Source organism: Muntiacus reevesi, chromosome 6, assembly GCF_963930625.1.
Source record: "Muntiacus reevesi chromosome 6, mMunRee1.1, whole genome shotgun sequence".
NCBI classification, from domain to species: Eukaryota; Metazoa; Chordata; class Mammalia; order Artiodactyla; family Cervidae; genus Muntiacus; species Muntiacus reevesi.
The window spans coordinates 31,323,681-31,337,996 of NC_089254.1; the positions used below are offsets into that span (position 1 = coordinate 31,323,681).

Genomic DNA, 14,316 nt, shown 5'->3' on the forward strand with positions numbered 1-14,316 from the left:
CTCGGCCAGAGACAGGCGCCGTCCCCGGTGAGGGGCGCTCGGGAAGGTGGGCTCGGGGCGGGGGGCAGCGTGCCATCCGCGCGGTCCTCCCGGGTCCCCGCGACCAGTCTGCTGGCCCCGATCCCCCGGCGGGGTGGGGAGGGGGTGTTGTGAGGAGGCTGGGCGACCTCCCCAAGCTGGGGCTGGTGCCCTTGGGCCTGAGACTGGTTTCTCCCCAGGCTGAGATGGATCCAGAGGTGGGAAGGATCGCAACATTCCGGATCACCGAGGCGAGGGAGGACGGATTTGAACTGGGCGTCAGCAGGTACATCACCCTCGGCCACCGCTTTTCTGCTTTTCTCTTTACACGCGAGTCAGCAGAGCCACATGTAGCCCAGCAAAGAAGTTGAGTTGATGTTGCCTTTGGCCATTGTTTTGGAGTTTCCTTAGAATCTTTTCTGTGGTTCTGACTTTACCCAAGGAATGTCACTGAGGCTTCTTTAGCGACAGGCTGGCTTCCCTGGTGGCTCAGGGGTAAAGTATCCCTCAGAGACTCGGGTTGGAAAGATCCCCTTGAGACGGGCAAGGCAACCCACTCCTTATTCTTCCCTGGAGAATCCCCATGGACAGAGGAGCCTGGTGGGCTACAGTCCTCTGGGTGGCGAAGAGTCAGACACGACTTAGCCAGTAAACAACAGCAGGAAAGAGAGCGTGGGTTTGAGAGTGCCCTCTTCTCTTTGTGCGGGGCCCTTCGATGAACCCGTGTGGTGTAACATTCCCTGCATTATGTAGCTCACAACTTTTCCAGAAAACTTGCATAAACATCGTCTGATCTTCCGGGCTTAAAGAGCATCAGACATCTGCTGTTGACGGTTGTGCTTTTTAAACAAGTGCAGTGAAGCAGGCAGCTCCTTCCTTCCATTCACTATTCCTCTTCCTCCTCATTTTACCACCTTCCTCTCAGCTCTCAGGTTCCCTCTTCCTCCCCTCTGGGGGGTGAGGGGTGAGGTGGGGAGGGGAACCTTGGGCAGCGTGGGGCGGGTTACCTGGGTTACCTGCGCTTCCAAAGAAATCGTTGCTCCGATGCAGGGGGACCCTCTCGCCTTTCTCTGCTTGCCATACTCTCCCTCTGCTGGCTCTGGTGCTCCCCAGGGCCCTGGTCACTCTCACTTCTCCACCTTCCGGGGCATAAGCAATCAGTAAGTGGCATCTGTTGTTGTCCCTCTTTCACTCTGAGGATAGTGAATCATTTTCTCCTTCAGCCTCAAAATGTATGAGGCTGTTGTGGTCTCTGAGTTCTTGCCAAGCCACCCAGAGCTAATTGACCGGTGTCATCCAGTGATCACCCAGAGGGACAAACTTATCAGGTTCTGTAGTGGGTCCTCAAGCTGCAAGTGGCCTGATTAGTTAGCAGAGAACCTGCCTATCTGGTGGTTAAACCGGGGCATTATTTTAGTCTGTTAATTTCTTCAGTGACCTTCCTTTATTTCTTCTACGTACCGTGGTATTCATTCACAGAATATCCAGTTTGCCCTATAAAATTGGAAAACCCATGGATGGTATTTTTTCTTCTAGAAAAATGTGGTTTTCATTTGCTGGCAATTTAGGCTGGAATTGACTGTGAATCTATAAATAGATAGCATTTTCTCTAAGAAGTCTATTTCTGTGTTGCACTGGCTAAACCTTGGTGACTGTACAGAGGGGTTACCCCTGCAAAAGATGCGGTGACACAACAGAACCCAAGGAAGTTCTCAGAAGTGGAGCTCACAGCCGTGTGTTGGGAAGAAGAGAGTGCAAAGAGTACAGAAGACTAAGAAAAAGTTAAGATTATGAAATTAAGTGTAATGAGACACATTTTTATAAAAAATAGACTAAAACTTGTATGTTAAAGGAAGTTCAGCTCACTTCAGTTGTCTAGGGAAAATTGAAAGTTACATGGTTTTTCCAATCATGCAGTTTTGCCGGTCACATTCTTGTGAACATACTTCATTGCAGATGTCAGTCCTTTAATTTTAGAAAATGTTCCAGATAATTTGGGATCAAGTCCTGTGAATAAAACTTTACCTGGAAATTTAAATAAATGCATTTAGGCAAAAAAGTCTGCTCTCCCAGAGTTAGCATTTATTTATTGTTGAGGATAGATGTAAACAACACACATGCTGAACATGTAATTGCTAAAATCCTGCAAGTAGTCTTTATATGCCATGGAATTAAAGCCCAAGATACATAAAAGAAAAATATTATATCAAGTTCCATCTTCCTGCCTAAAGGGAGAACCAGATTGTGTTTCATTCTATACCCAAGACTGAGGTAGCAACAGCGTTTCCAGCCTAAACCCAACTTAATAGCCTGTGGCTTCTGAGACAAATTATCACCAAAGGGCATCAGATATCCCAGACCAGGGGCACTCTTGGGCTTTAAGTAATATAAAGTTAGATCTATCCAAATATGTGGTCATTTGTGAAGAAGAAGCATCCATAAACTCTTTTTCCAGGGGCACTTAGTCCTGCAAACAGTTGTTAGCAGGTAATGAATGCTATGAGAACACGTTAATTAAGGTTAAAGAAATCAGGAGCGCAAAAAAACTTTTAAATAGGGTAGTTAAGGTAGGTCATATTGAGAAGGCAATATTTAAGCAAGAACTTGAAAAAAGAATGAGAGAGCTGTATGGCATATATGTACCACTCCTGGCAGAGGTAATGCAGACCCTGCAGGGGGAACATGTTTGGCGTCTTCACAGGACAGCAGCAGCAGAGAGACCTAGGTGACTGGAGCAGAGCCAGCAGGAGTGGGAGTGGGCGCTATGCTCAGAGAGGTACCAGAGGGATATCATGTGGGGCCCTAGAGGCCAACGTAAGGATTTGGCTTTTACTCTGAGAAAAGCGGAAGCCGCATGTAAGTCTTGGAGCAGAGTAGCAGCATAGTATGACCTGAGAGCTTTTTAAATTTATTGAAGTATAGTTGATTTACAGTGTTGTGTTAATTTCTGCTATACAGCAAAATGATCAGCTGTACATATCTGTGTATATATTTGCACATACATTCTTTTTCACACTCTTTTCTATTATGATTTATTACAGGACATTGAATATAGCTCCCTGTTCTCTTCAGTAGGACCCTGCTGTTCATCCATCTTATATGTAATAGCTGCACCTGCTAATCCCAAACTCCCAATCCGTCCCTCGCCTCTTCCTCCTCTTTAGCAAGCATGTGGCTTGTGTTTCTAAATGATGACTCTGAGTATAGTGTTGTGGATAGACTGAAGTGGGCATAAGTGGGAGTGGAGAAACAAGGCAGGAGTTCTCCTGGCTATTAGGATACTTATGAAAGTGGTGAAGAGTGATTGAACTCTAGATGTATTTTGAATGTAGAGCCGACAGGATTTCCTGACATCACTCCCTATGATCATTCAGAAGAGTGGCCTTTACTAATTTTAGATCAATATGTACCTTTTTAGCACATGAAGAATTAACTGATCTTGCAGACGTTGTTGACATGGTCATCTTCCTTCTGTGCATGTGTGCTGCAAGGCAGGTGACCGTTCCCCGGTTATCCGGAGATTCCTATAGCACCTTGGACAGTTACCTTTGCACTTGGTTATTGTGTTACACCGTGTGTTAAACTGGATAATTCCGACAGTTTGTGGACATCACTCTTTTACATTTGAAAATATAATATTCAAATATGGTAACTATTAAATTTATATTCAGTTAACTGTGAAATATTTTGTGACAGTTTTTAAATTTGGTTATATATATTTTTTTACAGCAGCCAAGCTAAGGAAAAAATGAAGAAAGTAAATTTGATTGGACCATTAACATTGGTAAGCTGTGAAATATTAAGTTTGAATCAGTTCTGCCTTCATTTAAGTTTGATGTCTTGGATCTGTAGTGAGAAGTACTTTAAGACTGTCTGCAGGCAGCGATAGATGTCCTGGATTGGCTGATTGTATTTAATGGCCCACATTCTCAAGGTGGATGATAAAACAGGTAGGGATAGGCTGGCTGGGAGAGCAGAGTTAACTGGTGTACAGGGAACCTGAAGTTAGGACTGGTGTTTGAAGCACCCTACAAACCAATTAATTTCATAAAAATATATCTCTGCACTTGTTTCACACACACACACACACACACACACACACACACACACACACACACAAATTTACCTTAAAATAAACTTGCATATAAGGAAATTGTTAACTATAGAAAATTGTAAATGTTTAAGAAATCTATGTTCACATTGGCCTCCAGGAAAATTGATTAAATATGAAGTTACTATTACAGATTCAGATATATTTATGACAATTCTCAGTGGTTTTCCACTGGTCCAGGGCAAGCCAACATAGTTTTGGAAGAAGTCAAATCTGTTTTTCATTTGTAATATGTCTTAGACATGGGACCCAAGAAAATGTTTACCCACTTTTGGTGAATAAGAGATGTTTCAAACTATGAGAGCCTTTATTTGATAGCCAAGAAGCTGGTTAAAAAAAAAAAAAAAAAAAAGCATGTCACCTGAAATCTCCAACTTATTGTTTCCTTCTCTTCTCCCTTATGCTTGTGACTTTTGTGTTTAAAAATCTCAGTAAGGGTAACATTTTTTCAATTCAGTACTTTAGAGAATAAATTGTTTGTAAAATTAAATCTGGTTTTAATGCAAAGGTTTTAAATCTGCATCTTACAGAAAACAAAATGTCACAAACCTTAAAGTAGAAACAGAAATTTTCATTTGAATTTGGAAGTTTAACCTTAAATATAAATGTAATCTTTTTCACTCTCTTAATAGATTTTTTGCTGCTGTTCTGATTGAGGTTCAGGATAAAACTGCATTTTAATAGGAGTTAGAAAGGCATTGGGGCTTCTCTGATGGCTCAGATGGTGAAGAATCTACCTACAAATCAGGAGGTCTGGGTTCGATCCCTGGGTTGGGAAGATCCCCCAGAGTAGGGCATGGAGTAACCCACGCCAGTGTTCTTGCCTGGAGAATCCCCATGGACAGAGGAGCCTGGCGGGCTACAGCCCATGGGGTACAGCACAAAACAGAAAGGCATTCTTTTGTTGAAAAATCACTGAAAACAGATCTAGGTTACTTAGGATATTACTGTGAAATCCCTGGAATTTTCACAGAAGCTTGGTGACAATAAAATTTTGTTTCATTAATATGAGAAACTTTTTAATTGAGGTGCAGTGGATATATTACATTACATGAGTTTCAAATGTGCTATGAGAAGCCTTTAAAACTTTCCTCAGTTTCATGTGGAGAAGGAAATGGCAACCCACTCCAGTGTTCTTGCCTGGAGAATCCCAGGGACAGAGGAGCCTGGTGGGCTGCCGTCTGTGGGGTTGCACAGAGTCGGACACAACTGAAGCAACTCAGCAGCAGCAGCTCCACATAAATGTTTGGTGAAGTCAACATTGCATGCCACCTTGCTCCTGTGCTTGAGCTGTGGCCCGGAAACTCGAGCGCTCTACCTCCCTTCCCCTCCAGCCACTAAGGTGAACCTTGGGGACACTGGTCCCTTTTGTGGCAATTTTAGGGCCCCCCCACCTGCTCTGGACTTTACCTGCCCGCCTTGTTTCATTCCAAGCTCCACCTGGCTTCCCACCCTTTGTCTCTCTCAACACTCTCGCTTGCCCTCTGTGTTTAATGATGGAATTTGGTCTCCCAGACCGAACTTCTGGAAACCCCTGAGAACAGTTGGCACACACCCCCACTTTGTGCTTTAACCTCAGGGTGCCCCTGCGCAGTGACGCCCTCTGACTCAGCCTCCACTCTCAAGGGCCCCACTCTGCCCAGCCTGACTCATCACCCGTTCTCTTGGTGACTGTTCCTTCTCTGTCCCCCAAAGGGAGTGGGGTGGGGAAATGGGCAGAGATAAGGGTTAAAAAGATGAGAGAGATGTGGGGGGCAGAGGGGAAAGTATAGAAATGGAAAACTAAGAGACGGGAGATGCAGTCTGGAGGGCAGAGGACGAAAGAAGAACAAAGAGAGAGGCATAGTTTCAGTCAATCAGAAACGGGGAGAAAAAGTGGGAATTGGGAGAGAACTAAAAAAGGTGGTGAAGGACAAAGGGTCTTGGAGTATTATGACACTGATCGGCTGGTTAGTTCTTGGGCGTTGTGCACTTTGCTGGTATAACCACTTCCCTCTATAAGTGGTAAGTGAAAGTTGCTCAGTCGTGTCTGACTCTGCAACACCATGGACTATTCAGTCCATGGAATTCTCCAGGCCAGAATACTGGAGTGGGTAGTCTTACCCTTCTCCAGGGGATCTCCCCTACCCAGGGATCGAACCAAGGTCTCCCACATTGCAGGCAGATTCTTTACCAGCTGGGCCACCAGGGAAGCCCTCTATGAAGGTACTAAATCCGAGATAGCTGGTGTGGCCACCAGGCCTCTTAGACCTCTCTCTAATATCGTCCTCCATGCTCTGTACTGTGTGCTTAGAAATTCCACCACATGGGGTTCCCTGAAGACTCGTGTAGTTTCCAGTCGCCCTGAGGTTCTAAGCCCCCACTTCCCCCACTTTCTCTGCACTCCCCAGTTCTTCAGCTAATTCCCCCTTGTCCTTCAAGATTCTACAATGAGGATCATCTCTATAAGCAAGACTTCCCTAGAGCACACACCCAGGCACTCTTTAAGTGTCTTGCCCTTCACTATTGATCTGTCTTCCAAAAGCTTACTTAAGCCTGTTAAAGGGGCCTTATCCACAAAACCCAGAATATCTGTTCCCTCTCTGCCCTTTATAATTCTCCCTCTGAAATATTCTGAATGTCTTTTTAAAGGATGTATTATGTGTGTGTATGTAAATGACATCAACCCCTAGTTGTTTCTAATTCACTACCTCAGGAGCCCTGGAAGATCAAACAGTATTTCTTAATGAAACCAAATCTTAGTCCCTTCTGATTATATTGCAATGACTTATCCAAATAAGACACTGATTAAATGAAAGTAGAATGTTTTCCACACAGATACAAAATAAATAGACTCTTGAAATTACTCTGTCAATGATTTGAATTGAAATTCTCTTTCTTCCCTAATACATTTATTTGGAATGGTTACAAAAGTACTGACCTTTTAGAGGAATCCAAAGAATATACATTGTGAAAAAAGAGAAATTCTGTCATACAAGCTAAGTATGCTTATCTTTTCTTTCTTTCTTTTTTTAGTTTCGATACTCTGATTGGCAGGATAAATTATTTATGTCTTTTGGCACTATCATGGCCATAACTCATGGATCAGGTCTGCCCCTCATGATGATAGTATTTGGAGAAATGACTGACAGATTTGTTAATACTGGAGGAAATTTCTCCCTTCCAGGTAAGCATTTCTTTAATTAAGATATGTAGATGTATAGATGTATTCATTTATTTAACTGAGTGAAAGATTAGAAATTGATTTTTCTATTCATCATCTACTTGCTTCATCGTTTGGACATCTGGGTAGCTTCAGATATCACAGAAGGAGTTTTAAAATTCTCAGTAAAATTCCTCAAATAACCAGTTAAATTTCAACAAATAAGTGTATGCTATTGGACTTTAAGTATAGAATAGGGAAATTTCCAGAAGCTTGTATTTCAATAAAGTAAGGAAGTCAGTCTGCTTGAGGGTGGTGGAACCATAGCAGAGCATGTCTACACAGTGTCCATTCAGTTAATGACTATTGATGAGCCTCAAAATGCATGTTAGCATGGCAATACTTCTTAGCTGTCCTCAGCTTGCAGGTCTGTTTCTGATTTTTTTTCTTCTTCCCCTCCCCCTCTCTCCCATCCTTCTTTCTAAAATTACACCTACTTTCTGTCTCTAATATTTGGATCAACAAGGTTGACTGTTCCTTAACAGAACACTTTACTAAAGAGTGAATGGATTCAGTATGAGAATGATGTGCTTTGAAACTCACCCAAAGGACTAAAATTACTGACGTGTAAAAGGAGTCACATAAATTAGTGCCATCTATACGAGGGGCTATGTCAGCGGCATTGGAGTGAGGTTCCAGTGGACAAAGTTAGTTTCATGTTAGACAGAAAGGAAGATGTCCATGCTTTCTACCGAGCACGATGGCTCGGTTCCTCCCTAGAGACCTGCGGGCACTGGGTGAAGAACTCCGAGGGAAGCTCTCGTGGCACACAGACGCGGGAATATGAAGGAAACAGCTAATAAAGGGGAGGCGGCTTTCACAGTAAAGCACCTGAGAAGCAGTAGACTATGTTTAGATGACACTCAGAAAGAGTTTTCAGTGTTCACTGTTGAGATCTACATGTTTGGTTAGCATTGTAGGGCTTAGATGTAATTACCTAAGAACATGATGACTTAATTTATACAATAGGATCTCTTTACATAAATATTGATGAATATTAATACCTTTTAGATGTCTAGTAGGAGCATCCTTTGAACAGTTAAAGCACACTCCTAAAAAAACAGTTTATTTATTCTCTAGTACTACTGTGTCTGAGAAGAGCCTCTTTATAACAAAAATAATAGAAATCTTTCATAGTGTGTATCATGTGCTAGGTCGTCTTCTCAGTGACACATGAAGACAACTGAGGCTTGGAGAGAATAAATAACCTCCCAAAATTATACAGTGTTAGGGCAGAATTCAGACTCAGGTCTTTCTACCATCCATACCATGCTCATGACTGTATACATTATAACTGCCAATGTAAGTAACTGTACATTCTCCTTTAGAAATTATGTCTGGGAAAGTTTTAACTGGATTACTTGTTTTTGACCAGTGGCCAAAACTTTAACACAAATACTGTAAAGAGTAAGATAGGATAGTTTAAAAAGTCTTTAAGGAAACTAGGAAGTTTTAATTCATTTTCCTTTTACTTCTTATAAGATTTATAGATGTATAATACACACACACACACACACACACAGAGAACAGGAGGAGGCCCATATTAGAATATATCGATCAAAACTGGTTTCAATTTAGGATTTTAAAAAATCAGATGAATGACTGGATAAACAAAAGTTGTCACATACATACAATGGAGTGTTAAAATGCCTTAAAAAGGAAGGAAATTTTGACACCTGCTGCAACATGGATGAATCTTGAGGACATTATGCTAAGCGAGAGAAGACAAATATCATATTATTCTGCTTATAGGAAGTGTCTAGAGTAGCCAAATTCATAGAAACAGAAAAGAAGATATGGTAGCTGGGGGTGGAGGATAAGGAAATGGGGAGTTGTTTAATGGGCATAGTTTCAGTTGGGGAAGCTGAAAAAGTTCTGGAGATTGATTTGACCATAGTGTAAATAGATTGAGCACTACCTAACTATGCACTTAAAATGGTTAAGATGGCAATGTATATTTTATCACAGTTAATTTTTTTAAAATTGGATGCAATGTACTTATCCCAGGGAAGCTGACCTTTGGTCCAGTTGTATTAGTCCCATTTTTGTTTTTGCTAACACCAAAGTAATTCCACAGCTTTCTTATTTGGAGCAGTCTGCTTATTTTTAATGTGTTTCTAATTATGCAACCGAATTGCTTTGAAGCTGGAATGGCAGGCAGGTGCCACGTACTGTGCCCAGGGCCAAATTCAAGGTCCTTCTGGGGAGTGGCACTAGCAAGTCACCTGCAGACCTGTGACTGCGGGAGCGATACACTCACCAGAGTGCCAGCGAGTTGCAGTGACCTCCGAATAAATGACACTTGGCTCTCCACAGCCACATTTGTCATCAGGCAGCTTGATTGTCTTGGGGGGTTTAGAATGAGAAATCCCTCAGATGTTATTAATGCCAGTGTCCACTCTCTAGGTTTGTACAAATAATATTCCCATGGCTCTTTGGAGAAAATGAATTGTTACATTTCATGCTTGCTCTGAATCCAGAGAGCTCATTGATATGTTTAGGTTTGTAGAGTTTAGCCAAAGTCATGGGGGTTGAGAGACAATTGAGTCCTCAGGTGTCCTTAGCTGAGCTTGCTAGGTCGTCTCACTGAGATGATGTTGGTTTATAGTCTATTCTTTAGAACTGGATTTTTGGACAGCAAGACTCAATGGGAGCCAAATGAAATGAGAATGTTAGAAGAAAAAAAGAAAAGGTTTAAATTACAAGAGGGTCTGACAATGAGTTATTGTGAACAGAGTCCATCCTTGTCAACAGAGTAAAGTCTCCGTGACAAGGTTGTTCCCTCACAATGACTCAGTTGTGCAGAAACTATGTGTAAAACATTCCACATCCAAACCTTAAGAATGGAGTCACAGGAAACAGGGTTTCTACAGAGTATTAGGAACTTGATATTTTATGCCAAGTCTGTGTGTCTGTAATAATGTAGGAGGTTGTGTGGAGAAATTGATACACCCTGCGTGCCTTTACATTGCCGCATAGATGAAAGGCCAAAACACTTTTGAGTCCCAGTTACCTTGATTTATTACCCATACTGCTAAAACTGCCTGAACATCCACCAATTCTGTCTTGTGCTGAGTGTTTCGATGTAATATTAATAAAAGAGGTCCTGGATTGAATCAAGGGAGGCAGGCATCGATTTACTTTGAGACTCAAAGTGACAGTCAGCACTCCTTATTTAATGTCTCTTTGAGTGTTCCTTATGGTATACATTTATTATTTAGGCCTCTACCTGAATTTGGGGCAAATTACTTAACCTCTGTAATCCCTACTGTTATCACCTTTGAGAGGTAGGCTTGCTGACAGAATTAAATGAGATGACTTATGTCAAGTGTCTGGAGCATAAATATTGAGAAGAAACAGGCTGTAAGAACTTGGAAATGCAACAACCACTCTTAGATTCTGTTTCCTCATCTATGAATTCTATGGAGTATATGGGAGCTCTCTAAAATGAAAAGGCAGCTTTAGAATTTCCCATTTCTTTGCTATGGGAGGCATTTAGGCAGAATAGAGGAGTTCTCCATCCTGGTACATTAAAGTCAATTGGAAGAAATTTTTAGATTATGATCTAGACTCAGCTAGAGGTTCTGATTCAGCTGGACGTGGATGGAGCCTCAGTTCAGTTGCTCAGTCATATCTGACTCTTTGCGACCCCATGGACTGCAGCACACCAGGCTTCCCTGTCCATCACCAACTCCTGGAGTTTACTCAAACTCACGTCCATCAAGTCGGTGATGCCATCCAACCATCTCATCTTCTGTCGTCCCCATTGAACATCTGTATTTTTTTCCATCCACCCTCCTTGATTCTAACAGGCAGACAGTGCTGCAAACCACTCAACCAGATAACTGCTTGAAGATTGTTTATGAAGCTGAAGCCTAATATATAGCATCTGGGAAGACCAGGAGCGGCCTTCTCCAGATCGAATCCTGTGAGATTTCCAGATCTAGCATTCTAGATTTCATTGCATGACTCTTCAAGGAACACATTCATACACATTTGTAACACCTTGGTCCTCTGGCAGCAGAAACTTGATTTGCTAGGGGCTTTAGGGCTTCTAGGGTTACTCACCCAGAATTAGATTGCCATTCTTGGCCTGGGGCTCTGAGACAGGAGCAGGTCAAGTTTGTAATGTTTGTAGATTCTTACTTGCTAGAAGGGAAGATCAATTTGAGTTATAATATTGGTGTTGGAGGAGAGAAAAAGTCATTTTAAGATTTCACCTGCTTTCTAAGTTCAGGGGGAAAATAGCCCTGAAAATAGTACGCATAATCTGCAGGTTTCCTGTGGTTTCAAACAATGATTTCTGCACATACTTCGGTTTTCACATAGCTTGTCTGCCTCTCGTTCCAAATACAGTTCCAACGTGGTATCGAAGGTGCCAGATTTATGAACTCAGGAAGCAAATGAGCACACAGAACTGAATGGATGAAAACAGAAGTAAAATAGAGTCTGCTTTCTCAAGGACCTAGTAGCTGATAAAGAGCTAGGTTAATAAGCAGAAACATTTTGCTATGAACATCTATAGAAAGAACAATCCTGAGGGAGAAATTATGCCACCATCAGGGCAATAGGCCTGGTAATTGATCCTGATGGTAGATTAAGTTTAAAATAAATTTTTACCTCATCTCCCTTTGGAAGAAGATAAGAGTGATAATACAGCACCCAGAAAATGTGGCCTCAGGGCTATTTACACACGATAAAGGAACAAAGCCTAGTTTCTCCCCTAGCATCATGGTAAGTGTGTTTTCCCAACAGTGCTGGGGTAATATTTTATCCTGTTGCTCTGTGAATGCAGTAGATATGGGCTGTTTTCTTTTTATTTTTTACTTTGTGTTTGTTAAAGAAGTGAAAACAAGTCATTACCACGTGAATCAATCGGTGTGGTGTAGTGTGATGTAGTGTTAGGACTCTCAGCCTGCTTATTCTAATAACTGAGTGACTTTGGGTAAGTTACTTTATATCCCTGTGCTTCAGTTTCCTCATCTGTAAAATAGGAATTTATGATAGAACCCTACCTGCGTAGTCCTATCTATAGAATTGTGAAAATTAAACCATGTAATGCATGCATAGTATTCAGAACAGTGCCCAGCATATAATAAATGCTCACTGGATCCTAGCTGTTACTAAAACATGTGAGCCAGAAAAGGCATATTGACACTTTTATCAAAATTAGTTCAAAGTAAAAGACCATTTCCTTCCACTTAATACTGCTTTAAAAACACCAGTTTACAGGACTGCTAACAACCAAGACAAGGAATGCAGGACCCTGACGGATCACCAGGGATCCACTGACTTGTCTTTGAGCAGCTCAGTGATCTTTCTTGTCTTTAATTTTTCTCCCTTTGCCGTGAATGTAATTCAGACTTTCCATTATTTATGTTGTGAGGAAGCGTGTAAGGGAAACACACACATATAGTAAAGTTGAATCAAAAGAAGCAAGTATCTGTAAAGTGCTTTGCACCACTAAGAAAAAAGCGCCTGTTAAGTCCTGTGTTTCTTTGTGGACCATTTCTTTTTTCTTCCCCTGCCTTCTGTATGCCCTTCATCAGCTCCTCTCTGCTGCTCTAGGAAGCTGCGTTGCTAAAGGCCCAAGGCCTCTGCTAGGGGGGCAGTACCCGCTGGGGGAGGGAGGGGGCTTTACTTCCCCAACTGGACCCCCGATGCGCCTAAACCCGAGGGCCCTTTACATGGGCCAGATGGTAAGAGTGACTTGAGAGTGACAGGGGAAGAGAAAAAAGATTTTAAAAACCTAGCAGTGCCTTTCAAAAATGTCTTATTTTTATTTTGTTTTTATTTAGTGAATTTTTCACTGGCAATGCTAAATCCAGGCAGAATTCTGGAAGAAGAAATGACTAGGTAATTAGCTAATATATGTATATATCATATGTGCTTCTTTATATTGTACTTTTAAAAAACATTTTATTTGAAAATAATTTCAACCTTATGAAGAGTTATAAGCATGTACAAGGAATCCCTGTATACCTTTTAGCTTTTGTTAGACTCTTTATCCTATTGTTTCCATTTATACCCCCCCCCTGCCATTTAAAGTAAGTTACACAGGGGACTTCCCTGGTGGTCCAGTGGTTAAGACTCTGTCCTCCCAATGCAGGAGGCCTGGGTTTGACCCCTGGTCAAGGAAATAGATCCCATGTGCTCTTACGAAGACCCAGGGCAGCCAAATGAATAAATGTTTTTTTTTTAAAGTAAGTTGCCCAGAGCATGGTCCTTTACTCATAAATACTTCAGATTGGTTCCCAGAACAGGGCATTCTCTTCGTAACCACAGTACAGCTATCAACCTCAGTACATTTGATATTGATACAATACTTAGACCTGGTCTACCATCTGAATTCCAGTTTTGTCTGTTGATCTAATAATGTCATTTAGGCATTTTTTTCCCTTTCTTCAGCCTTCTTTTTTTTTTCTTTCTTTTTTCTTTTTTTTCCTTCTTCAGCCTTCTTAATAGAAATCCCCAAAGCCTGTCACATAATGTTTGTATGTTGACTTTTCTTTTTTTTTTTTGTATGTTGACTTTTCAGTTAATGTTGCTGACTTAAATGAGTACTGTCTGTAACCGTAGCGGCCTGAAAGGAAAATATATTTGAGAGTAATGAAATTGAATTTATTTCTAAAGATACTAACTTCCCTCTAAATTAGTTAAGACTACACTCTGAGTTGATTTGAATTCATAACATTCTAGCATTGGTTTTAAAAAAATCTTTCAACTTCTGCCAATCAGGAAGAGGGTTTTTTGTTCTTTGTATAAACAATATGGGAAAAGCTTACACTAAGAGCCATTTTGCATGTTCAGCCTATTTATTCCTGTATTTGCAATGTGGTGAAGCTTTTCAGAACAGTAAGATATGCAAGTCTAGAATGTGAATTATGGAAGAGTCAAATTGTGTCTACAAATTATCAATATAAGTTTGAAAATGATTCATGAACACCACTGTATGTTTGCAGTTAACCACACAACTTTATTTTAC

The 14,316-nt window shown here is 41.4% G+C and overlaps 1 protein-coding gene across 1 annotated transcript in view; it reads left to right on the plus strand.

The window, feature by feature from the left end:
* The first annotated feature begins 201 nt into the window (after positions 1 to 201).
* ABCB4 (ATP binding cassette subfamily B member 4) overlaps positions 202 to 14,316 on the plus strand; it is a 69,317-nt gene continuing 55,202 nt past the window's right edge. The window contains exons 1-4 of the mRNA XM_065938963.1: positions 202 to 304; positions 3,748 to 3,802; positions 7,145 to 7,295; positions 13,130 to 13,187. Coding sequence (XP_065795035.1) covers positions 225 to 304; positions 3,748 to 3,802; positions 7,145 to 7,295; positions 13,130 to 13,187 — 344 coding nt within the window. The 5' untranslated portion in view covers positions 202 to 224. The remainder of the gene's footprint in view (positions 305 to 3,747; positions 3,803 to 7,144; positions 7,296 to 13,129; positions 13,188 to 14,316) is intronic.